Consider the following 23,726-nt stretch of genomic DNA (forward strand, 5'->3'; position numbering starts at 1 on the left):
TCTCCATCTCCTCCTCTCTTTTCTCCTGGAGATGGATAGAGAAGGTTCATCCTTCCACACCTGTTTGTTATAATGTCCAGATGGAGGGATCATTACAAAGGCCTAATTGGTGTGTGCACCTCCTGACAGGTCTGTATGTGTGTACACGTGCTTGTGTGTTTGCGTGCCTATGTGTGTGTGTGTGTGTGTGTGTGTGCGTGTGTGTGTGTGCTTGCCTGTGTGCGTGAGTCTGTGTGAGTCTGTGTGTGTGGGGTGAGCCAGGTTCTGATCGGTTGCCCAGGTAAGCGTTTGTTTAGCACCCCACAGAGATCATCAAGAGAGATGGCAGGTTGTTGCACTAACAGACAGTTTCACAGACAGACAGGTGGCAGGAGAGGGAGAGACAGCAGGACAGGGAGGGGAAGGAGAGACAGAAGTACAGCGAGAGAGGGATAGAGATGGAGGCAGAGAGATGGAGGGGAAGGGAGGGAAGGGGGAGAAAGGAGCGAGATGGAGGCAGAGAGATGGAGGAAGGGAGGAAGGGGGAGAAAGGGAGCGAGATGGAGGCAGAGAGATGGAGGGGAAGGGAGGGAGGAGCATCTCGCCTTGCCTCGTCTCACACCTTCAATTACCGGACTAATTAGGTGTTGAAACGCCATTGTTTTATCACTGTGGGAGAGAGAGGGAGGGAGGGAGTTTATGAGAGACAGGATGATAGAATGACAGAGAAAAAGAGAATACGAGCTAGAGGGCTAGAGAGATAGAACAAAGGAGGAGAAAAAAAGACAGGACCAGAGCAGTTGGCAGAAGGGGAGAGAGAGAGAGAGAAAGAGCTGTGTAGTCCATGACATTCTACAGCTAGGCTGACATCGGCTTCCTTTGTTCCCAACAGTCTCTCTCTCTCTCTCTCTCTCTCTCTCTCTCTCTCTCCCTCTCTCACTCTATCCCTCTCTCACTCTATCCCTCTCTCTATCTCACTCTCTCCCTCTACCCCTCTCTCTCCCTCTCTCTCTACCTCTCCCCCTCTCTCTCTCTCTCTACCTCTCCCCCCTCTCTCTCTCTCTCTCTACCTCTCTCTCCCCCCCCCTCTCTCTCTCTCTCTCTCTCGCTCTCCCTCTACCTCTCCCCCCTCTCACTCTCTCCCTCTACCCCTCCCTCTCCCCCTCTCTCTCTCTCTCTCTCTCTGTCTCTCTTTCTCTCTATCTCTCTACCTCGTTCTACCCCTCTCCCCCTCTCTCCCTCTACCCCTCCCTCTCCCCTCTCTCTCTCTCTCTCTCTCTGTCTCTCTTTCTCTCTATCTCGCTACCTCTTTCTACCCCTCTCTCTCTCTCTCCCCCTCTCTCTCCCTCTACCCCTCTCTCTATCTCTCTACCTCTTTCTACCCCTCTCCCCCTCTCACTCTCTCCCTCTACCCCTCCCCCTCCCCCCTCTCTCTCCTCTCTCTCTCTCTCTATCTCTCTACCTCATTCTACCCCTCTCCCCCTCTCTCCCTCTCTCACTCTCTCCCTCTACCCCTCTCTCTATCTCTCTACCTCTTTCTACCCCTCTCCCCCTCTCTCTCCCTCTCTCACTCTCTCCCTCTACCCCTCTCTACTATCTCTCTACCTCTTTCTACCTGTCTCTCTCTCCCCCTCTCTCTCTCCCTCTCTCACTCTCTCCCTCTACCCCTCTCTCTATCTCTCTATCTCTCTATCTCTCTATCGCTCTACCTCTTTCTACCTGCCTCTCTCTCCCCCCCCCTCTCTCTCTCTATCCCCCTCTCTCTCTCTACCTTTTCTACCCCTCTCTCACTCTCTCCCCCTCTCTCTCCTTCTCTCACTCTCTCCCTCTACCCCTCTCTCTATCTCTCTATCTCTCTATCGCTCTACCTCTTTCTACCCCCTCTCTCTCTCTACCTCTTTCTACCCCTCTTTCTCCCCTCTCTCTCTCTCTCTCTCTCTCTCTCTACCTCGTTCTACCCCTCTCCCCCTCTCTCCTCTACCCTTCCCTCTCCCCTCTCTCTCTCTCTCTTTCTCTCTATCTCTCTACCTCGTTCTACCCCTCTCCCCCTCTCTCCCTCTACCCCTCTCTCTATCTCTCTACCTCTTTCTACCCCCTCTCTCTCTCTCTCTCCCCCTCTCTCTCCCTCTACCCCTATCGCTCTACCTCTTTCTACCCCCTCTCTCTCTCTACCTCTTTCTACCCCTCTCTCGCTCTCTCTCCACCCCTCTCTCTCTCTCCCCCTCTCTCTCTACCTCTCTCTCTCCCTCTCTCTAATGCAGGCTAATGCCTCTGTCTCTCTGTGTCTCTTTGTGTCTCACTCTAGAGTGACTGCTTCTACCAGTACTGTGCAGGCCTAGAATGTAACAGCCTGGCAGAATGTAATCCCATGGGGGTCCTTTAGCTCCTTGACATTAATCTGAGGGCCGTTAGTTGGTCAGCAGCTGTGATCTCTCTTCTGTTCTGGTCCCAGATGCCCTGATCTGAAACCTGTTCGGAGTCGCTGGCTATATCTCTATGTCTTATCCTGTTCCCAGATGCCCTGATCTGAAAACTGTTTGGAGTGTCTGGATATATCGCTATGTGTTCTCCTGTGTATCCGTCTCTCTGTCTCTCTGTCTCTCTGTCTCTGCATCTCTGTCTGTCATTTATCTCTGCCTCCCTTTTCTTTCTATTTCTCTCTCCCTCTCTCCCTCTCTCCTTCTCTCCCCCCACCCACATCTCTCTCCAACTCACAGAGGGAGCAGTAGAGGTATAAGCAGTGTTATATTGCTCTTTTAAAGCCGCTCAGTGGTAAATCTTCCTCGAGTGTCCTTGCTCTAAAAGCTTTATGCAGTGTTTACCAGGGAACAGTGAGGCTGAGCGAGTCTCTCCGGAGAGATTCTCTCCAAGGGGTACATGGGTGCGTGGGGGGCCTGGGCGCCCAGGCAGAGAGTCATGCAGGTAGGCAGGGTAGGAGGACAGAGAGGCGGGCAGGCAGGCAGGGAAGGGTGACAGAGAGTCAGGCAGGCAGGGAAGGAGGACAGAGTGGAGGGCAGGCAGCCAGGGATGGCGGGAAGGAGGACAGAGAGTCAGGCAGGCGGGGAAGGAGGACAGAGAGTCAGGCAGGCGGGGAAGGAGGACAGAGTGGCGGGCAATCAGGCAGGGATGGCGGGAAGGAGGACAGAGAGTCAGGCAGGCGGGGAAGGAGGACAGAGAGTCAGGCAGGTGGGGAAGGAGGACAGAGAGGTGGGCAGGCGGGGAAGGAGGACAGAGTGGCAGGCAGGCGGGGAAGGAGGACAGAGAGGCGGGCAGGCGGGGAAGGAGGACAGAGAGTCAGGCAGGCGGGGAAGGAGGACAGAGTGGCGGGCAGGCGGGGAAGGAGGACAGAGAGTCAGGCAGGCGGGGAAGGAAGACAGAGTGGCGGGCAGGCGGGGAAGGAGGACAGAGTGGCGGGCAGGCAGGCAGGGATGGAGGGAAGGAGGACAGAGAGTCAGGCAGGCGGGGAAGGAGGACAGAGAGTCAGGCAGGCGGGGAAGGAGGACAGAGAGGCGGGCAGGCAGGCAGGGATGGAGGGAAGGAGAACAGAGAGTTCAGCAGGCGGGGAAGGAGGACAGAGAGTCAGGCAGGCGGGGAAGGAGGACAGAGAGGCGGGCAGGCGGGGAAGGAGGACAGAGTGGCGGGCAAGCGGGGAAGGAGGACAGAGAGGCGGGCAGGCGGGGAAGGAGGACAGAGTGGCGGGCAGGCAGGCAGGGATGGAGGGAAGGAGGACAGAGAGTCAGGCGGGGAAGGAGGACAGAGAGTCAGGCAGGCGGGGAAGGAGGACAGAGAGGCTGGCAGGCAGGCAGGGATGGAGGGAAGGAGAACAGAGAGTTCAGCAGGCGGGGAAGGAGGACAGAGAGTCAGGCAGGCGGGGAAGGAGGACAGAGAGGCGGGCAGGCGGGGAAGGAGGACAGAGTGGCGGGCAGGCGGGGAAGGAGGACAGAGTGGCGGGCAGGCAGGCAGGGATGGAGGGAAGGAGGACAGAGAGTCAGGCAGGTGGGTAAGGAGGACAGAGAGTCAGGCAGGCAGGGAAGGAGGACAGAGAGGCGGGCAGGCAGCGAGGCCAAGTAGTACCGCCCCCATACAGAAAAACAAGAGCTTCAATACAGCCGTCTTGTCACATTTCTTGGACCAGACTGTTTCATGTAATGTTATGTTTCTGCAAAAGACTCTCCTCCTCTTCTGTGTTGTGTATCAGCTCCTTTAGATACAGCTCCTTTAGATACTGCTCCTTTAGATACAGCTCCTTTAGATACAGCTCCTTTAGATACAGCTCCTTTAGATACAGCTCCTTTAGATACAGCTCCTTTAGATACAGCTCCTTTAGATACTGCTCCTTTAGATACAGCTCCTTTAGATACAGCTCATTTTGATACAGCTCCTTTAGATACAGCTCCTTTAGATACAGCTCCTTTAGATACAGCTCCTTTAGATACAGCTCCTTTAGATACAGCTCCTTTAGATACAGCTCCTTTAGATACAGCTCCTTTAGATACTGCTCCTTTAGATACAGCTCCTTTAGATACAGCTCCTTTAGATACAGCTCCTTTAGATACAGCTCCTTTAGATACAGCTCCTTTAGATACAGCTCCTTTAGATACAGCTCCTTTAGATACTGCTCCTTTAGATACTGCTCCTTTAGATACAGCTCCTTTAGATACTGCTCCTTTAGATACAGCTCCTTTAGATACAGCTCCTTTAGATACTGCTCCTTTAGATATAGCTCCTTTAGATACTGCTCCTTTAGATACTGCTCCTTTAGAAACAGCTCCTTTAGATACAGCTCCTTTAGAAACAGCTCCTTTAGATACTGCTCCTTTAGATACTGCTCCATTAGATACAGCTCATTTTGATACTGCTCCTTTAGATACAGCTCATTTTGATACTGCTCCTTTACATACAGCTCATTTTGATACTGCTCCTTTAGATACAGCTCATTTTGATACTGCTTTTTTAGATACAGCTCCTTTGATGATACAGCTTTGGATGCTCCTTTTGCTCCTTTAGATACAGCTCCTTTAGATACAGCTCCTTTAGATACAGCTCCTTTAGATACAGTTTTTATTTATTTTGATACACTTTAGATACTGCTCCTTTAGATACACTTTAGATACACACACACACACAGAACACAGCTCCTTTAGATACACACTTTAGATACACACTTTAGATACAGCTCACACACAGCTCACACACACACACACACACATTTTGATACACTCACTTTACATACACATTTGACACACACACACACACACACACACACACACACACACACACACACACACACACACACACACACACACACACACACACACACGCAAGCGCAGCACTACAGCTCAGCTTCCTGCTCCTCGTGCTAACAGGCTGAGACTGAGACGGACAGATAGAGCGCAGTGTGTGTCACAGAGTGAGGCAGAGAGTGAGAGAAATTATTAGGAGGAGGAAGGGAGATAGAGAGATCCTCCTGCCTCTACCACCAACCACCTGAGGGATTATTCAAATGCAGGCATGGGGTGTGTGGTTGCTTGCATGTGTGTGTATGTGTGACAATGTTTATATGTTATTATGAAGTCATTCCACTTCCCAAGAATAGTAAACCCCCCTTTACTGGCTCAAATAGCCGACCAATCAGCCTGTTACCAACCCTTATTAAAGTTCTGGAAAAAATTGTGTTCGACCAGATACAATGCTATTTCACAGAAAAAAAGAGAATTGACAACAGACTTTCAGCACGCATGTATGTAAGGACACTCAACAAGTACGGCAGTTACACAAATGACTGATGATTGGCTGAGAAATTGATGATAAAATGATTGTGGGGGTTGTCTTGTTAGACTTAAGTGAAGCTTTTGACATTATTGATCATAGTCTGCTGCTGTAAACTTGTATGTGTTATGGCTTTACACCCCTTGCTATGTTGTGGACAAAGAGTTAAATGTCTAACAGAACACAGAGGGTGTTCTTTAATGGAAGCCACTCAAACATAATCCAGGTAGAAGCAGGAATTCCCCAGGGCAGCTGTTTAGGGCCCTTGCTTTTTTCAATCATTACTAACGACATGCCACTGGCTTTGAGTAAGGCCAGTGTGTCTATGTATGCGGATGACTCAACACTATACACAGCTACAGTCAGCTACTACAGCTACTGAAATGACTGAAATGAAATGACTGCAACACTTAACAAAGAGCTGTAGTTAGTTTTGGAATGGGTAGCAAGGAATAGGTTAGTCCTAAATACAAATCATTCACTAAACCTTAAACCTCAACTAAATCTCGATATTGACTAATGTGGAAATTGAGCAAGTTGAGGTGACTAAACTGCTTGGAGTAACCCTGGGTTGTGAAATATCATGGTCAAAACATATTGATACTATATTAGTTTAGCTTGGGAGAAGTCTGTCCATAATAAAGCGCTGTTCTGACTTCTTAACAACTGTCAACAAGGCCTACAGGCCCTGGTTTTGTCCCACCTGGACTACTGTTCAGTAGTGTGTTCAGGTGCCACAAAGAGGGACTTGGGAGAATTGCAGTTGGCTCAGAACAGGGCAGCACGGCTGGCCCTTAAAAGTACACAGAGAGCTAACATTAATGACATGCATGTCAAACTCTCACGGCTCAAAGTGGAAGAGAGATTCCTCATTACGTGTTTTTGTAAGAGGTGTTGACAAGCTGAAGGTACCGAGCTGTCTTTTAAAATACTAGCACACAGCTTGGACACCCATGCATACCCCACAAGACATGCCACCAGAGGTCTCTTCACAGTCCCCAAGTCCGGAACAGACTATGGAAGGTGCACAGTACTACGTAGAGCCATGAGTACATGGACTGTGAAGTAACACAAACATAGGCATACACACACATGATAACACACGTACACATGGATTTTGCGTTGTAGATATGTGGAAATGGAGTATGCGCCTGAGGGCACACTTAGTGTGTTGTGATTTCTGTAATGAATGTATTGTAATGTTTTTAAAATTGTATAACTGCCTTCATTTTGCTGGACCGTAGGAAGAGTAGCTGCTGCAAATGTTATTGACGACTGGTGTGAGGGATCTAATCACAGAGGATTATCAGAACAACAACAGAATCAGGGGAACTACAGAATGCTCAGTTGTGACAAACGGGGAAGTGTGTGTGTGTGTGTGTGTGTGTGTATGTGTGTGTGTGTGTGTGTGTATGTGTGTGTGTGTGTGTGTGTGTGTGTGTGTGTGTGTGTGTGTGTGTGTGTATGTGTGTGTGTGTGTGTGTGTATGTGTGTGTGTGTGTGTGTGTGTGTGTATGTGTGTGTGTGTGTGTGTGTGTGTGTGTGTGTGTGTGTGTGTATGTGTGTGTGTGTGTGTGTGTGTGTGTATGTGTGTGTGTGTGTGTGTGTGTGTGTGTGTATGTGTGTGTGTGTGTGTGTGTGTGTGTGTATGTGTGTGTGTGTGTGTGTGTGTGTGTGTATGTGTGTGTGTGTGTGTGTGTGTATGTGTGTGTGTGTGTGTGTGTGTGTATGTGTGTGTGTGTGTGTGTATGTGTGTGTGTGTGTGTGTGTGTGTGTATGTGTGTGTGTGTGTGTGTGTGTGTGTGTGTGTGTGTGTGTGTGTGTGTGTGTGTGTGTGTGTGTGTGTATGTGTGTGTGTGTGTGTGTGTGTGTGTGTGTGTGTGTGTGTGTGTGTATGTGTGTGTGTGTGTGTGTGTGTATGTGTGTGTGTGTGTGTGTATGTGTGTGTGTGTGTGTGTGTGTGTGTGTGTGTGTGTGTGTGTGTGTGTGTGTGTGTATGTGTGTGTGTGTGTGTGTGTGTGTGTGTGTGTGTGTGTGTGTGTGTGTGTGTGTGTGTGTGTGTGTGTGTGTGTGTGTGTGTGTGTGTGTGTGTATGTGTGTATGTGTGTGTGTGTGTGTGTGTGTGTGTGTGTGTGTGTGTGTGTGTGTGTGTGTGTGTGTGTGTGTGTGTGTGTGTGTGTGTGTGTGTGTGTGTACGTAAGCTAGGGACAGGTCATTTGTACAGAGACAAACATGTATATATCCCTCTGTAAAGCTTATTATGTGACCTTTAACCCTTCTGGTGTTGAGATGCGACTGTAAAGATTCTCTGCCCATGTTGTCATTGGATCACTGCAGCTAGCTGACACATTTTTATTACACACACACACACACACACACACACACACACACACACACACACACACACACACACACACACACACACACACACACACACACAATGCAGCTAGCCTATACACAGATACATGAGTCTAGACATGAAACACAACTACCATAATGAATCATATGTAAAACAATATCTAGCCTCATTATGTGACACTGCTTTGGACATGCTCATTTAGCAAGTTAAATCAGTGCTCGTCTAGGCTATTCATGTATAAGACATAAATTAACATAGTTCTTCGTGCGTTAATGCAGCTATGATGAATATATTTTAAAGCATATGCCTTTTGTGTGTGTGTGTGTGTGTGTTCCCTCTTTCAAGGAAAATACAAGGGAGAAACATCCCTATTGCGTGCCTTTGGCTTCTGTAAAATAGCATTGGTCCTGTGGTTCAGAGGTGACATTGGCTGTTTTACACACATCCAGCAAGCTTGATTGTTCGTACTAAGGCTGTGTGGGGGCTAGGAGACGTGAATAAACTCTGTGGATAAACTCCAGCTGAAAGGGTTTCCTCTGGATTTTAGCTGTTCAATGTTGCACCTCATGATTATACTGTATTGATCTGGATGTGGTTTGCTACCAGACACAGAAACACAGAGATACAGACCATGGACTTTATAAAGGCTACCAGCCACAGAAACACAGAGATACAGACCATGGACTTTGTAAAGGTTACCAGCCACAAAAACACAGAGATACAGACCATGGACTTTGTAAAGGTTACAAGCCACAGAAACACAGAGATACAGACCATGGACTCTGTAAAGGTCACCAGCCACAGAAACACAGACATACAGACCATGGACTTTATAAAGGCTACCAGCCACAGAAACACAGAGATACAGACCATGGACTTTGTAAAGGTTACCAGCCACAAAAACACAGAGATACAGACCATGGACTTTGTAAAGGTTACAAGCCACAGAAACACAGAGATACAGACCATGGACTCTGTAAAGGTTACCAGCCACAGAAACACAGAGATACAGACCATGGACTTTGTAAAGGTTACCAGCCACAGAAACACAGAGATACAGACCATGGACTCTGTAAAGGTTACCAGCCACAGAAACACAGACATACAGACCATGGACTCTGTAAAGGTCCAGCCACAGAAACACAGACATACAGACCATGGACTCTGTAAAGGTTACCAGCCACAGAAACACAGACATACAGACCATGGACTTTATAAAGGTTACCAGCCACAGAAACACAGAGATACAGACCATGGACTCTGTAAAGGTTACCAGCCACAGAAACACAGACATACAGACCATGGACTTTATAAAGGCTACCAGCCACAGACACACAGAGATATAGACCATTGACTTTATAAAGGCTACTGAAACACATTTTCACAAACACACACACACACTCAAGAACACACTCACACAAAAACACAGTCCCTATGACAGATGAGATAAAATATTGGTTATATACCATTAACATATATGATTAAAGATACCACAGCATCCAGCCTGCATTGAGAGAGCGTGACTTGTGTCTTGACAGAAACAGAACAGAAGTAACCTATACAGTAAACCATTATTCCCATATCCTATTCTCTAGTGATCTGTATACATCTTTACCAAATGGTACCCTATTCCCTATTTAGTGCACTACTGTTGACCAGAGCCCATAGGGCCTCGATAGGGCTCTGGACAATAGTAGTTTACCATCAAGGGAAAGGGGTGTAATTTGGGATGCAGACATCTGTTAACATGTATCTTCCCTAATGGGGTGACTTTACCCATTATGTAAGGCTGGCCTAGAACCTAGAACTCAGCTCCGTCGCTCCCGTTGGAGCAAAGCTCCTGTTGCAGTGGAATTCCCAGAGCGGTCTGAGCTTTCAGTACGTGTGGAGAGTAATGGCACGCAAGTCCCTGGAGTGGGGGAGTGTTCTGTTAGTACGTGTTTTCAGGCATGACTAAGATGTATTGGTGTATATGGGTATGCAGACCACAGCACAGACACGGTAGTATGGTTACGGTACTGATTGTGTTGTTGGAACCTCTCGTGACGCCATGTGGTCAGGAAATAGGTCTGTACCAAGCATATAGAGGACCAAACAACGGTATGGGGAGTAGACTGTCGTGGACATTTCCTGTATTGCCAAATCATGAGAGAGCAAACCACACACAAGTCAGAGTTATCATAAAGTCCATCTTTAATTATATGAGCTTCACCATAGTCCTGTGACTCTCAGATCCATTCAGTGTCTATAAATGAATTCTCTGAGAGTGCTTACAAAACAGTCCTTAGTATCATTTATAGCCAAGACACACCCATCAAAACTCACATGACGAATAACAGATCTTAGGAACATTATACAAAGAACCTTTTACCAGAAAAAAGAGTATCCCATAATTTATAGCATTAGCTGGGCATTAGCTATAAATTATCGTTCAGTTTGGTCTCCTAAACCGAAGCTCCTATCTCGTTCTTGGTACCACTTAGGACCTCGACATTACCCCTTCCAATGGTATATATCAATTGTCAATTTCTAGATACTCCCATAAAAATACAACCCCTCCTGGACAAGCTAACAGAGAGGAGTGTGTGGCACACAGACATTGTGGAGCCAACCTAACTGGTTCCCCATTAATCACACCATCCCTTCACATGGTTTAGGAATAGTTAGACACATTCACAGATAAGACCCGACTTCTCCCCTCTCTGGGCCCCAAGTAACTTTTTTCCCACATAAGCATACTTCTAAAAATTAATAAAACATCTTATTTATCAATGTTACCTAAAGGATTCTGATTCTGCCACGACAAGATCCAGAGAGGTGATATGGGAGAACGGCTGAGAGAAAAGAGTCTACACCCTATAATAATAATAATTATAATAATTATAATACTACTACTAATAATAATATTTAATAATAAAAATAATAATGATAATAATGTACTCCGCTGTTCTCTTTAATCTATGGTATACCACTCCACTGTTCTCTTTAATCTATGGTATACCACTCCACTGTTCTCTTTACTCTATGGTAAAACACTCCACTGTTCTCTTTAATCTATGGTATACCACTCCACTGTTCTCTTTCATCTATGGTATACCACTCCACTGTTCTCTTTACTCTATGGTATAACACTCCACTGTTCTCTTTAATCTATGGTATACCACTCCACTGTTCTCTTTACTCTACTATGGTATAACACTCCATTGTTCTCTTTATTCTACTATGGTTTAATCCTCCACTGTTCTCTTTACTCTACTGTGGTTTAATCCTCCACTGTTCTCTTTACTCTACTATGGTTTAATCCTCCACTGTCCTCCACTGTTCTCTTTACTCTATGGTATACCACTCCACTGTTCTCTTTAATCTACTATGGTATACCACTCCACTGTTCTCTTTAATCTATGGTATACCACTCCACTGTTCTCTCTTTACTGTTCTCTATCTATGGTATAACACTCCACTGTTCTCTTTCATCTATGGTATAACACTCCACTGTTCTCTGTTCTCTTTACTCTATGGTATAACACTCCACTGTTCTCTTTCATCTATGGTATAACACTCCACTGTTCTCTTTACTCTATGGTATAACACTCCACTGTTCTCTTTAATCTATGGTATACCACTCCACTGTTCTCTTTACTCTATGGTATAATACTCCACTCCACTGTTCTCTTTAATCTATGGTATACCACTCCACTGTTCTCTTTACTCTATGGTATAACACTCCACTGTTCTCTTTATTCTCTATGGTATAACACTCCACTGTTCTCTTTAATCTATGGTATAACACTCCACTGTTCTCTGTTTCTTTCTTTCTACTATGGTTACCACTCCATCTATGGTATAACACTCCACTGTTCTCTATGGTTAACACTCCACTGTTCTCTTTAATCTATGGTATAACACTCCACTGTTCTCTTTAATCTATGGTATACCACTCCACTGTTCTCTTTACTCTATGGTATACCACTCCACTGTTCTCTTTCATCTATGGTATAACACTCCACTGTTCTCTTTAATCTATGGTATACCACTCCACTGTTCTCTTTACTCTATGATATAACACTCCACTGTTCTCTTTAATCTATGGTATACCACTCCACTGTTCTCTTTCATCTATGGTATAACACTCCACTGTTCTCTTTACTCTACTATGGTATACCACTCCACTGTTCTCTTTACTCTATGGTATAACACTCTATGGTATACCACTCCTCTTTACTGTTCTCTTTCTCTATGGTATAACACTCCACTGTTCTCTTTAATCTATGGTATACCACTCCACTGTTCTCTTTCATCTATGGTATAACACTCCACTGTTCTCTTTACTCTATGGTATAACACTCCACTGTTCTCTTTAATCTATGGTATACCACTCCACTGTTCTCTTGGTATACCACTCCACTGTTCTCTTTATCTATGGTATAACTCCACTGTTCTCCACTGGTTCTCCACTGTTCTATCTATGGTATAACACTCCACTGTTCTCTTTAATCTATGGTATACCACTCCACTGTTCTCTTTATCTATGGTATACCACTCCACTGTTCTCTTTACTCTACTATGGTATAACTCCACTGTTCTCTCACTGTATACCACTCCACTGTTCATCTATGGTATAACACTCCACTGTTCTCTTTACTCTATGGTATAACACTCCACTGTTCTCTTTAATCTACTATGGTATACCACTCCACTGTTCTCTTTACTCTACTATGGTATACCACTCCACTGTTCTCTTTAATCTATGGTATACCACTCCACTGTTCTCTTTACTCTATGGTATACCACTCCACTGTTCTCTTTAATCTATGGTATACCACTCCACTGTTCTCTTTAATCTATGGTATACCACTCCACTGTTCTCTTTACTCTACTATGGTATACCACTCCACTGTTCTCTTTACTCTACTATGGTATACCACTCCACTGTTCTCTTTAATCTATGGTATACTACTCCACTGTTCTCTTTACTCTACTATGGTATACCACTCCACTGTTCTCTTTACTCTACTATGGTATACCACTCCACTGTTCTCTTTACTCTACTATGGTATACCACTCCACTGTTCTCTTTACTCTACTATGGTATACCACTCCACTGTTCTCTTTACTCTACTATGGTATACCACTCCACTGTTCTCTTTAATCTACTATGGTATAATACTCCACTGTTCTCTTTACTCTACTATGGTTTAATCCTCCACTGTTCTCTTTACTCTGTGTTATAATACTCCACTGTTCTCTTTACTCTACTATGCTATAATACTCCACTGTTCTCTTTATTCTACTATGCTATAATACTCCACTGTTCTCTTTACTCTACTATGGTTTAATCCTCCACTGTTCTCTTTACTCTACTATGCTATAATACTCCATTGTTCTCTTTACTCTACTATGGTAAAACACTCCACTTTTCACTTCTGGAGGGGAGAACTGTGAACTTTTTCTTCCACGTTTCTTCTGGTTCTATGGTATAATACAGTATTCTCACTGATCTTTGGGTTCTAAGGTATAAACAGTCATTCCCAACGCTCTGTATTCCGTACTTTAGGATTCTATGGTAATCATCTCCATTGACACAGATTATCCTCTATCAGCATGCTTTACCATACAAAAGATGAAAGACCTCATGGGGTGTAGAACTATCCTCAGCAGGGACTGAGAGGTGGAACAAAAGGAGAGGAGAAAAGAGGAAGGCAGAGGAGAGGTGAGGAGAGGAGGGCAGAGGAGAGGAGCAGAGAGGAGAGTAGAGTAAAGGAGAGAAGAGGATAGGAGAGGATAGGAGAGGAGAGGAGAGGAGAGGAGAGGAGAGCAGAGCAGAGGAGAGGAGGGGATGAGAGGAGGGCAGAGTAGAGTAGAGGAGAGGAGGTGAGGAGGGAGGGCAGAGGAGAGGTGAGGAGGAGAGAGAGAGAGGAGAGGCAGAGGGAGGAGCGTAGAGTAGAGGAGAGGAGAGGGATGAGAGGAGGGCAGAGGAGAGGTGAGGAAAGGAGAGGAGAGGAGAGGAGGGCAGAGGAGAGGAGAGGAGGATGATTGAGAGGTGGAGAAGAGGAGACAAAACGAGTGGAGGGGAGTGGATGATCGAGGAGAGGAGAGGAGAGGAGCGTGTGCCAGACAGAGTAGACAGATGTTAAGGGTCTTTAGTAACTGTGTGGGTCTCTGAGTCTCTGACCCTTCCTGTCATCCTCCACCCAGAGTTACACTAACAGGACATACACACAGCCAGGGCCTGCTCTGACACTTAGCAGTGTTCTCCCTGTCAGAGGAACACTGGGTAATGAGGGAGGAGAAGGGTGTGGTACGATACTAGTCCTGGTGCTGCTGTCTCTAAGGGTTTGTACTGTATTGGTCCTGCTGTCTCTAAGGGTTTGGTACTGTATTGGTCCTGCTGTCTCTAAGGGTTTGGTACTGTATTGGTCCTGCTGTCTCTAAGGGTTTGGTACTGTATTGGTCCTGCTGTCTCTAAGGGTTTGGTACTGTACTGTTCCTGCTGTCTCTAAGGGTTTGGTACTGTACTGGTGCTGCTGTCTCTAAGGGTTTGGTACTGTATTGGTCCTGCTGTCTCTAAGGGTTTGGTACTGTATTGGTCCTGCTGTCTCTAAGGGTTTGGTACTGTATTGGTCCTGCTGTCTCTAAGGGTTTAGTACTGTACTGGTGCTGCTGTCTCTAAGGGTTTGGTACTGTATTGGTGCTGCTGTCTCTAAGGGTTTGGTAACTGTGTTGGTCCTGCTGTCTCTAATGGTTTGGTACTGTACTGGTCCTGCTGTCTCTAAGGGTTTGGTACTGTACTGGTGCTGCTGTCTCTAAGGGTTTGGTACTGTACTGGTGCTGCTGTCTCTAAGGGTTTGGTACTGTATTGGTCCTGCTGTCTCTAAGGGTTTGGTACTGTATTGGTCCTGCTGTCTCTAAGGGTTTGGTACTGTATTGGTCCTGTTGTCTCTAATGGTTTGGTACTGTATTGGTCCTGCTGTCTCTAAGGGTTGGTACTGTACTGGTCCTGCTGTCTCTAAGTGTTTGGTACTGTACTCGTCCTGCTGTCTCTAATGGTTATGTACTGTACTGGTGCTGCTGTCTCTAATCCCTATAACTGGAGCAGCAGACTCAGGCAGAAGACCACTGATCATATGAATAAGGATTACTTATCATACCAGGGGTTTCAGGTCATCATGCCAGAAGAGCTGAAGAGTGTGAATGGTTAAATGCTGAAATCAAGGTTTCCATTGGTTTTCAGTAGAGGTGGGGGTGCCGTAATCTTGCTTTCTAAAATTTACAAGAGAGTGGGAATTAATAGCAGAGTATCACGTGTACTGGTGTACTTTTTCAGAGGGTGACCATGGGAGTCGTCTGTTACAATTGTACAATTCCTGATTGGCGAGGTGCAAGTAGGCTAGTCTATTTCAGGGAGCGCTCTACGTAGGGTGAGTCACCATACATATGAAAGACACACACACACACACACACAAAAAACACACACACACACACACACACACACACACACACAACACACACACACACACACACACACACACACACACACACACACACACACACACACACACAACACACACACACACGTGGCCTGGAGAATGCTGTTTTTCTGTGGTGGGGCAGGCCTATTGGGCAGTGACTGTATTTGTCTCTCTCCCCTCCCTCCTCCCTCCCTCCCTCCCTCCCTCCCTCCCTCCCTCCCTCCCTCCCTCCCTCCCTCCCTCCCTCCCTCCCTCCCTCCCTCCCTCCCTCCCTCCCTCCCTCCCTCCCTCCCTCCCTCCCTCCCTCCCTCCCTCCCCCTCCCCCGCCCTCCCGCCCTCCCTCCCTCCCTCCCTCCCGCCCTCCCTCCCGCCCTCCCCTCGGCCCCTCCCCTCCCTTCCCTCGGCCCCTCCCCTTCCTCCCCTCTGCCCCTCCCCTCACTGTAATCTGGCCCTGTGCTTTGAACAGGCTGAACATGCTGGAGACTCAATCTGTTGGGTGAATACAGAGAAACATGAGGCCTGGACCACCCACAGACAAGACGTAGCAGAAAATAACCCAGCCCCAGACCAGCAAATGCCAGAGCAGACCAGACCTGAGAGGGAAAAGAGAGCAGCACACTGCCAGAGCAGAGAGCAGAGATAGAGATGTGTTGTAGTGCAGTGAAAAGAGAGGAAGAGATGTGTTGTGGTGCAGTGAAAAGAGAGGAAGAGATGTGTTGTGGTGCAGTGAAAAGAGAGGAAGAGATGTGTTGTAGTGCAGTGAAAAGAGAGGAAGAGATGTGTTGTGGTGCAGTGAAAAGAGAGGAAGAGTTATGTGTTGTAGTGCAGTGAAAAGAGAGGAAGAAGATGTGTTGTGGTGCAGTGAAAAGAGAGGATGTGTTGTAGTGCAGTGAAAAGAGAGGAAGAGATGTTGTGGTGCAGTGTTGTGGTGCAGTGAAAAAGCAGAGGAAGAGTTATGTGTTGTAGTGCAGTGAAAAGAGAGGAAGAGATGTGTTGTGGTGCAGTGAAAAGAGAGGAAGAGATGTGTTGTGGTGCAGTGAAAAAGAGGAAGAGAAGAGAATGTGTTGTGGTGCAGTGAAAAGAGAGGAAGAGATGTGTTGTGGTGCAGTGAAAAGAGAGGAAGAGATGTGTTGTGGTGCAGTGAAAAGAGAGGAAGAGATGTGTTGTGGTGCAGTGAAAAGAGAGGAAGAGATGTGTTGTAGTGCAGTGAAAAGAGAGGAAGAGTTATGTGTTGTGGTGCAGTGAAAAGAGAGGAAGAGTTATGTGTTGTGGTGCAGTGAAAAGAGAGGAAGAGATGTGTTGTAGTGCAGTGAAAAGAGAGGAAGAGATGTGTTGTAGTGCAGTGAAAAGAGAGGAAGAGATGTGTTGTAGTGCAGTGAAAAGAGAGGAAGAGATGTGTTGTAGTGCAGTGAAAAGAGAGGAAGAGTTATGTGTTGTGGTGCAGTGAAAAGAGAGGAAGAGTTATGTGTTGTGGTGCAGTGAAAAGAGAGGAAGAGATGTGTTGTAGTGCAGTGAAAAGAGAGGAAGAGAATGAGATTGTTGTAGTGCAGTGAAAAGAGAGATAGAGATGTGTTGTAGTGCAGTGAAAAAGTGAAAAGAGGAAGATGTGTTGTAGTGCAGTGAAAAGAGAGGAAGAGATGTGTTGTAGTGCAGTGAGGAAAGAGAGGAAGAGTTATGTGTTGTGGTGCAGTGAAAAGAGAGGAAAGAGTTATGTGTTGTGGTGCAGTGAAAAGAGAGGAAGAGATGTGTTGTAGTGCAGTGAAAAGAGAGGAAGAGTTATGTGTTGTGGTGCAGTGAAAAGTGAAAAGAGAGGAAGAGATATGTGTTGTAGTGCAGTGAAAAGAGAGGAAGAGATATGTGTTGTGGTGCAGTGAGGAAAGAGAGGAAGAGATGTGTTGTAGTGCAGTGAAAAGAGAGGAAGAGTTATGTGTTGTGGTGCAGTGAAAAGAGAGTAGGAGATATGGCTTGTCGTGCAGTGAAAAGAGAGGAAGAGATATGTGTTGTAGTGCAGTGAAAAGAGAGGAAGAGATATGTGTTGTAGTGCAGTGAAAAGAGAGGAAGAGATATGTGTTGTAGTGCAGTGAAAAGAGAGGAAGAGATATGTGTCGTAGTGCAGTGAAAAGAGAGGAAGAGATATGTGTCGTAGTGCAGTGAAAAGAGAGTAAGAGCGAAAATGAAGGTAACAGGATCAAAACAGATGGAGGCCATTTTGGCTCAACGGGAGACAGTGGCAGACCAGGGAATGAGAGGGTTAGAGAGAGAAGAGAGAGAGAGAACAAGGCAGCAGGAGAGAGAGAGAGAGAAATAGAGAGAGAGATAGATAGAGAGATAGAGAGAGAGAGAGAGAGAGAGAGAGTGAGAGAAAGAGAGAGAGAGAGAGAAAGAGAGAGAGAGAGACAAAAAAGAGAGAAAAGTATGTGACATAGGAATCATGAGTACTGCTGTCAGTGATATGTCAGTGGGACCCAGAGGATGCATTGATTAACCTCTCATGTCCATTTCTCACCCTTCTTTTCCACCTCTGTCTATCCCTCCATCTTCCACTTCTCACAATAAACATAAATTCCATCATGCTACATATAGACAGTCTATCATGGTACTTAAAATGTACAGTTACCCTAATCTGTGCAGAATTTATCTCACAATGTAACATTATGTTTTCAATCGACAGGTCTTCAGAATGTGAACCCAAATGCCAGAAAGTCAACAATGTCATCTCTTTTCTCCCCCTCCCCCTCTTCTGCTCCCCCGCCCCTCTTCCTCTCCCCACCCTTCTTCTTCTCTCTCCCTCTCTCCTTTCCTCCCTCTCCCCTCTCCCCTTCCTCTCTCTCTCCGTCTTCCCACTCTCTATCCCACTCTCCCTCCCTTTCCCCCTCCCTCTCTCTCCCTGCGTCTTCCCACTCTCCTTGCCCCCAGTCTGTTCCCAGTTCTCTAAAGGTGTCTATGCTATCATTGGCCTCTACGACAGGAAGACGGTCAACATGCTGATGTCGTTCTGCGGGGCGCTACACGTGTGTTTCGTCACGCCTTCCTTCCCCATCGAGACGGCCAACCAGTTTGTGATCCAGCTGAGACCCGAGCTACAGGACACTCTGGTGGGGGTCATAGACCACTACGGATGGACCAAGTTTGTCTACATGTACAGCTCAGATTCTGGTGAGTAAAGGGGTCAAAGGTCAAATGATGTGTTCTCTGAATAGTGTCTGCATGTGAAAGAATAGCTGTACTGGGTCGGCCTGGTTATTCTTCCAACATAATTGCTGGGACCATGCTCAAAAGCACAATGTAAAATAAAATATAATTGCCTGCTCAGTACGGTTCTGGTCGGCCCTATAGTGTGAAAAGACTTTATCAACTTCACAATGATGCACAAATATAAGACAACACGGAACATGTTCAATTTACAGTGCATTCAGTAAGTATTCAGACCCCTTGACTTTTTCAATATTTTGTTACGATATAGCCTTATTCTAAAATTGATTAGATGTTTTTTTCCCCACTCATCAATCTAAACACAATACCCAGAAAAAAACAGGTTTTAAAAAATGTGTGCAAATTTATAAAAATAAAAAAAAACACGGAAATACATGATTTATATAATTATTCTGACCCTCGAGACTTGAAATTAAGCTCAGGTGCATCATGTTTCCATTGATCATCCAAGCCATGAGGTCAAAGGAATTCTCCGCAGAGCTCCGAGACAGGATCGTGTCTAGGCACAGATCTGGGGAAGGGTATCAACAAATTTCTAAACACAGTGGCTTCCATCATTCTTATATGGAAGCAGGCAAACTGGGAAATCTGGGGAGAAGGGCCTTGGTCAGGGTGGTTCCCAAGAAACCGATGGTCACCCTGACAGAGCTCCACAGTTCCTCTGTGTAGATGGGAGAACCTTCCAGAAGGACAACCATCTCTGCAGCACTCCACCAATCAGGCCTCTATGGTAGAGTGGCCAGACGGAAGCCACTGCTCAGTAAAATGCAAATGACAGCCGCTTGGAGTTTGCCAAAAGGCACCTAAAGGACTCTCACAGACCATGAGAAACAAGATTCTCCTTGGCCTGAATGTGAAGCATCATGTCTGGAGGAAATCCCTACGGTGACGCATGGTGGGGGCAGCATCATGCTGTGGGGATGTTTTTCAGTGGCAATAACAACGACCTCAAATTGGCCAGAAACAAAGACTTTCTTCTGAAACTCGTCAGTCTATTCTTGTTCTGAGAAATAAAGGCTATTCCATGCGAGAAATTGCCAAGAAACTGAAGATCTCGTACAACGCTGTGCACTACTCCCTTCACAGAACATTAAATAGTACCCACAAAACACCAGTCTCAACATCAACAGTGAAGAGGCGACTTCGGGATGCTGGCCTTCTAGGCAGAGTTCCTCTGCCCAGTGTCTCTGTTCTTTTGCCCATCTTAATTATAATTATTTTATTATTAATTATTTTTTATTGGCCAGTGTGAGATATGGCTTTTTCTTTGCAACTCTGCCTAAAAGTCCAGCATCCCAGAGTCGCCTCTTCACTGTTGACATTGAGACTGGTGTTTTGATCTTCAATTTCTTGGCAATTTCTCGCATGGAATAGCCTTAATTTCTCAGAACAAGAATAGACTGACGAGTTTCAGAAGAAAGTTATTTGTTTCTGGCCATTTTGAGCCTGTAATCAAACCCACAAATGCTGATGGTCCAGATACTCAACTAGTCTAAAGAAGGCCAGTTTTATTGCTTTTATAATCAGAATAACAGTTTTCAGCTGTGCTAACATGATTGCAAAAGGGTTTTCTAATGATCAATTAGCCTTTTAAAATTATATGGATTAGCTAACACAACGAGAATACAGGAGTGATGGTTGCTGATAATGGGCCTCTGTATGCCTATGTAGATATTCCATAAAAAATCTGCTCTGTTTCCAGCTACAATAGTCATTTACAACATTAACATTTCTGATAATTTTGATGTTATTTTAATGGACAAAAAATGAACATTTCCTTCAAAAACAAGGACATTTCTAAATGACCCCAAGCTTTTGAACGGTAGTGTGTATATTTGCTAAAATGTCATTGTCATTATGGGGTTTTGTGTGTAGACTGATGAGGGAAAAAACATTTTAATCTATTTTAGAATAAGGCTGTAACGTAACAAAATATCAAGGGGTCTAAATACTTTCCTAATGCACTGTAGCAGACACTTACAGTCACACATTCTTTCACGTACTGGTGGTCCCGGGAATCAAACCGTCTATCCTGGCATTGCAAGCGCCATGCTCTACCAACTGAGCTACAGAGGACCACGACAATACTGTAAAACACAACCACTGGCTGGTTTGTCAAGGTTGTCAAGGAGACCAAGTGACACGGTAGTGAAACAGAGTGATTTTCAGCTGATTATCCAGGCTAATATACGGGGGAGTTGCTGGAGGTTTGGTAGGATCGCTGGGGCACAGGGTATGACGTTCCAGGTGAGTGTCAGGAATAGCTTTAGAAATGGAACATGAGCCTGTAAAATCTGCACGTTAGAGAACGAACACACACACACACACACACACACAAACGTACTTACGCACGTACATGTACTACTGCGTGAGTGTTGCACGCGCACACGTAAACACGTACACAATAAATACTTCCTGCACACACACACACACCTCTCACAGGTCCTGTCTTGTGCAAGACATCAGTTGTCATACCAACCACAGTTAGTCATTCACTGATTGCCATGGTGACAGTGGAGGGGTAAGGAGTAGCCATTGTGTCCTTTCACAGTGAAAAGCCTTTTCAGCCACGGCTCTAGGAAACACCTGCCCATGGACAGACAACACACACAAAGACACACAGACACAATGATTTGTCACACAAGGAGTAGGAGAGTGTTGAATATCTCTAAAGCTCTCATTTTGTAAGGGTATTTGAAAAGCATACTTGTATGTCAGCAAGAGGAAAGCAAACACGTTTCAGCTGCTTCATTTTCTGTCGGTGCAAAAAAAAAAAAAAAAAAAAAAATGACGCACCTGTCCACACCAGGTGTCTCCCCTCCTCTCCTCCTAGTCTCTCCCCTCCTCTCCTCCTAGTCTCTCCCCTCCTCCCCTCCTAGTCTCTCCATTCCTCTACTCCAAGTCTCTCCCCTCCTCTCCTCCCAGTCTCTCCCCTCCTCTCCTCCTAGTCTCTCCCCTCCTCTCTTCCTAGTCTCTCCCCTCCTCTCCTCCTAGTCTCTCCCCTCCCAGTCTCTCCCTCCTCTACTCCCAGTCTCTCCCCTCCTCTCCTCCCAGTCTCTCACATCCTCTCCTCCTAGTCTCTCCCATCCCCTCCTCCCAGTCTCTCACCTCCTCTCCCCTTCTCTCCTCCCAGTGTCTCCCCTCCTCCCCTCCCAGTCTCTCCCCTCATCTCCCCTCCTCTCCCCCAGAGTCTCACCTCCTCTCCCCTCCCTCCCCTCTTCTCCCTCCACTCCTCCTAGTTTCTCCCCTCCACTCCTTCCAGTCTCTCCCCTCCTCTCCTCCCAGTCTCTCCCCTCCTCTCCTCCTAGTCTCTCCCCTCCTCCCTCCTCCCAGTCTCTCCCCTCCTCTCCTCCCAGTCTCCCCCTCCTCTCCTCCTAGTCTCTCCCCTTCTCTCCTCCCAGTCTCTCCCCTCCTCTCCTCCTAGTCTCTCCCCTTCTCTCCTCCCAGTCTCTCCCCTTCTCTCCTCCCAGTCTCACCCCTCCTATACACAGTTTCTCCCTCATCTCCCCTCCACTCGTCCCAGTCTATCCCCTCCTCTCCTCCCAGTCTCTCCCCTCCTCTCCTCCCAGTCTCTGCCCTTCTCCCGGTCTCTCCCCTCCTCTCCTCCCAGTCTCTCCCCTCCTCTCCTCCTAGTCTCTCCCCTCCTCTCTTCCTAGCCTCTCCCCTCCTCTCCTCCTAGTCTCTCCCCTCCCAGTCTCTCCCTCCTCTACTCCCAGTCTCTCCCCTCCTCTCCTCCCAGTCTCTCACATCCTCTCCTCCTAGTCTCTCCCATCCCCTCCTCCCAGTCTCTCACCTCCTCTCCCCTTCTCTCCTCCCAGTATCTCCCCTCCTCCCCTCCCAGTCTCTCCCCTCATCTCCCCTCCTCTCCCCCAGAGTCTCACCTCCTCTCCCCTCCTCTCCCCTCCACTCCTCCCAATTTCTCACCTCCACTCCTTCCAGTCTCTCCCCTCCTCTCCTCCCAGTTTCTCCCCTCCTCTACACCCAGTCTCTCCCCTCCTCTCCTCCCAGTCTCTCCCCTCCTCTCCTCCTAGTCTCTCCCCTCCTCTCCTCCCAGTCTCCCCTCCTCTCCTCCCAGTCTCCCCCTCCTCTCCTCCCAGTCTCTGCCCTCCTCTCCTCCCAGTCTCTCCCCCTCTCCTCCTAGTCTCTCCCCTTCTCTCCTCCCAGTCTCTCCCCTCCTCTCCTCCCAGTCTCTCGCCTCCTCTCCCCTCATATCCTCCCAGTCTCTCCGCTCCTCTCCCCCCACTCCTCTCCCCTCCTCTCCTCCCAGTCTCTCCCCTCCTCTACTCCCAGTCTCTCCCCTTCTCTCCCCTCCTTTCCTCCCAGTTTCTCCCCTCCTCTCCCCTCCACTCCTTTCATTCTCTCCCCTCATCTCCCCTCCTCTACTCCCAGTTTCTCCCCTCCTCTCCCCTCCACTCCTCCCAGTCTCTCCCCTCCTCTCCTCCCAGTCTCTCCCCTCCTCTCCCCTCCTCTCCTCCCAGTCTCTCCCCTCATCTCCCCTCCTCTCCTCTCAGTCTCTCCCCTCATCTCCCCTCCTCTACTCCCAGTTTCTACCCTCCTCTCCCCTCCTCTCCTCTCAGTCTCTCCCCTCATCTCCCCTCCTCTACTCCCAGTTTCTACCCTCCTCTCCCCTCCTCTCCTCCCAGTCTCTCCCCTCATCTCCCCTCCTCTACTCCCAGTTTCTACCCTCCTCTCCACTCCTCTCCTCCCAGTCTCTCCCCTCATCTCCCCTCCTCTACTCCCAGTTTCTCCCCTCCTCTCCCCTCCACTCCTCCCAGTCTCTCCCCTTCTCTCCCCTCCTTTCCTCCCAGTCTCTCCCCTCCTCTACTCCCAGTTTCTCCCCTCCTCTCCCCTCCACTCCTCCCAGTCTCTCCCCTTCTCTCCTCACAGACTCTGCCCTCCTCTCCCCTCCTCTCCTCCCAGTCTCTCCCCTCATCTCC

General features: G+C 47.3%; 1 protein-coding gene across 6 annotated transcripts in view; it reads left to right on the top strand.

Moving 5' to 3' along the window:
* The window catches only part of LOC112236032 (glutamate receptor 1-like), a 137,207-nt gene that overhangs the window by 18,986 nt on the left and 94,495 nt on the right, over positions 1 to 23,726 (top strand). For all 6 annotated transcript variants that reach the window (XR_006079579.1, XM_042303302.1, XM_042303303.1 and 3 more), the window contains exon 3: positions 18,493 to 18,732. Coding sequence is in view for 5 of the 6 variants with exons in the window: in XM_042303302.1 (XP_042159236.1) it covers positions 18,493 to 18,732 (240 nt within the window). In the remaining variant the exon portion in view is untranslated. The remainder of the gene's footprint in view (positions 1 to 18,492; positions 18,733 to 23,726) is intronic.

The sequence above is a fragment of the Oncorhynchus tshawytscha genome, linkage group LG21 (assembly GCF_018296145.1).
Source record: "Oncorhynchus tshawytscha isolate Ot180627B linkage group LG21, Otsh_v2.0, whole genome shotgun sequence".
NCBI classification, from domain to species: Eukaryota; Metazoa; Chordata; class Actinopteri; order Salmoniformes; family Salmonidae; genus Oncorhynchus; species Oncorhynchus tshawytscha.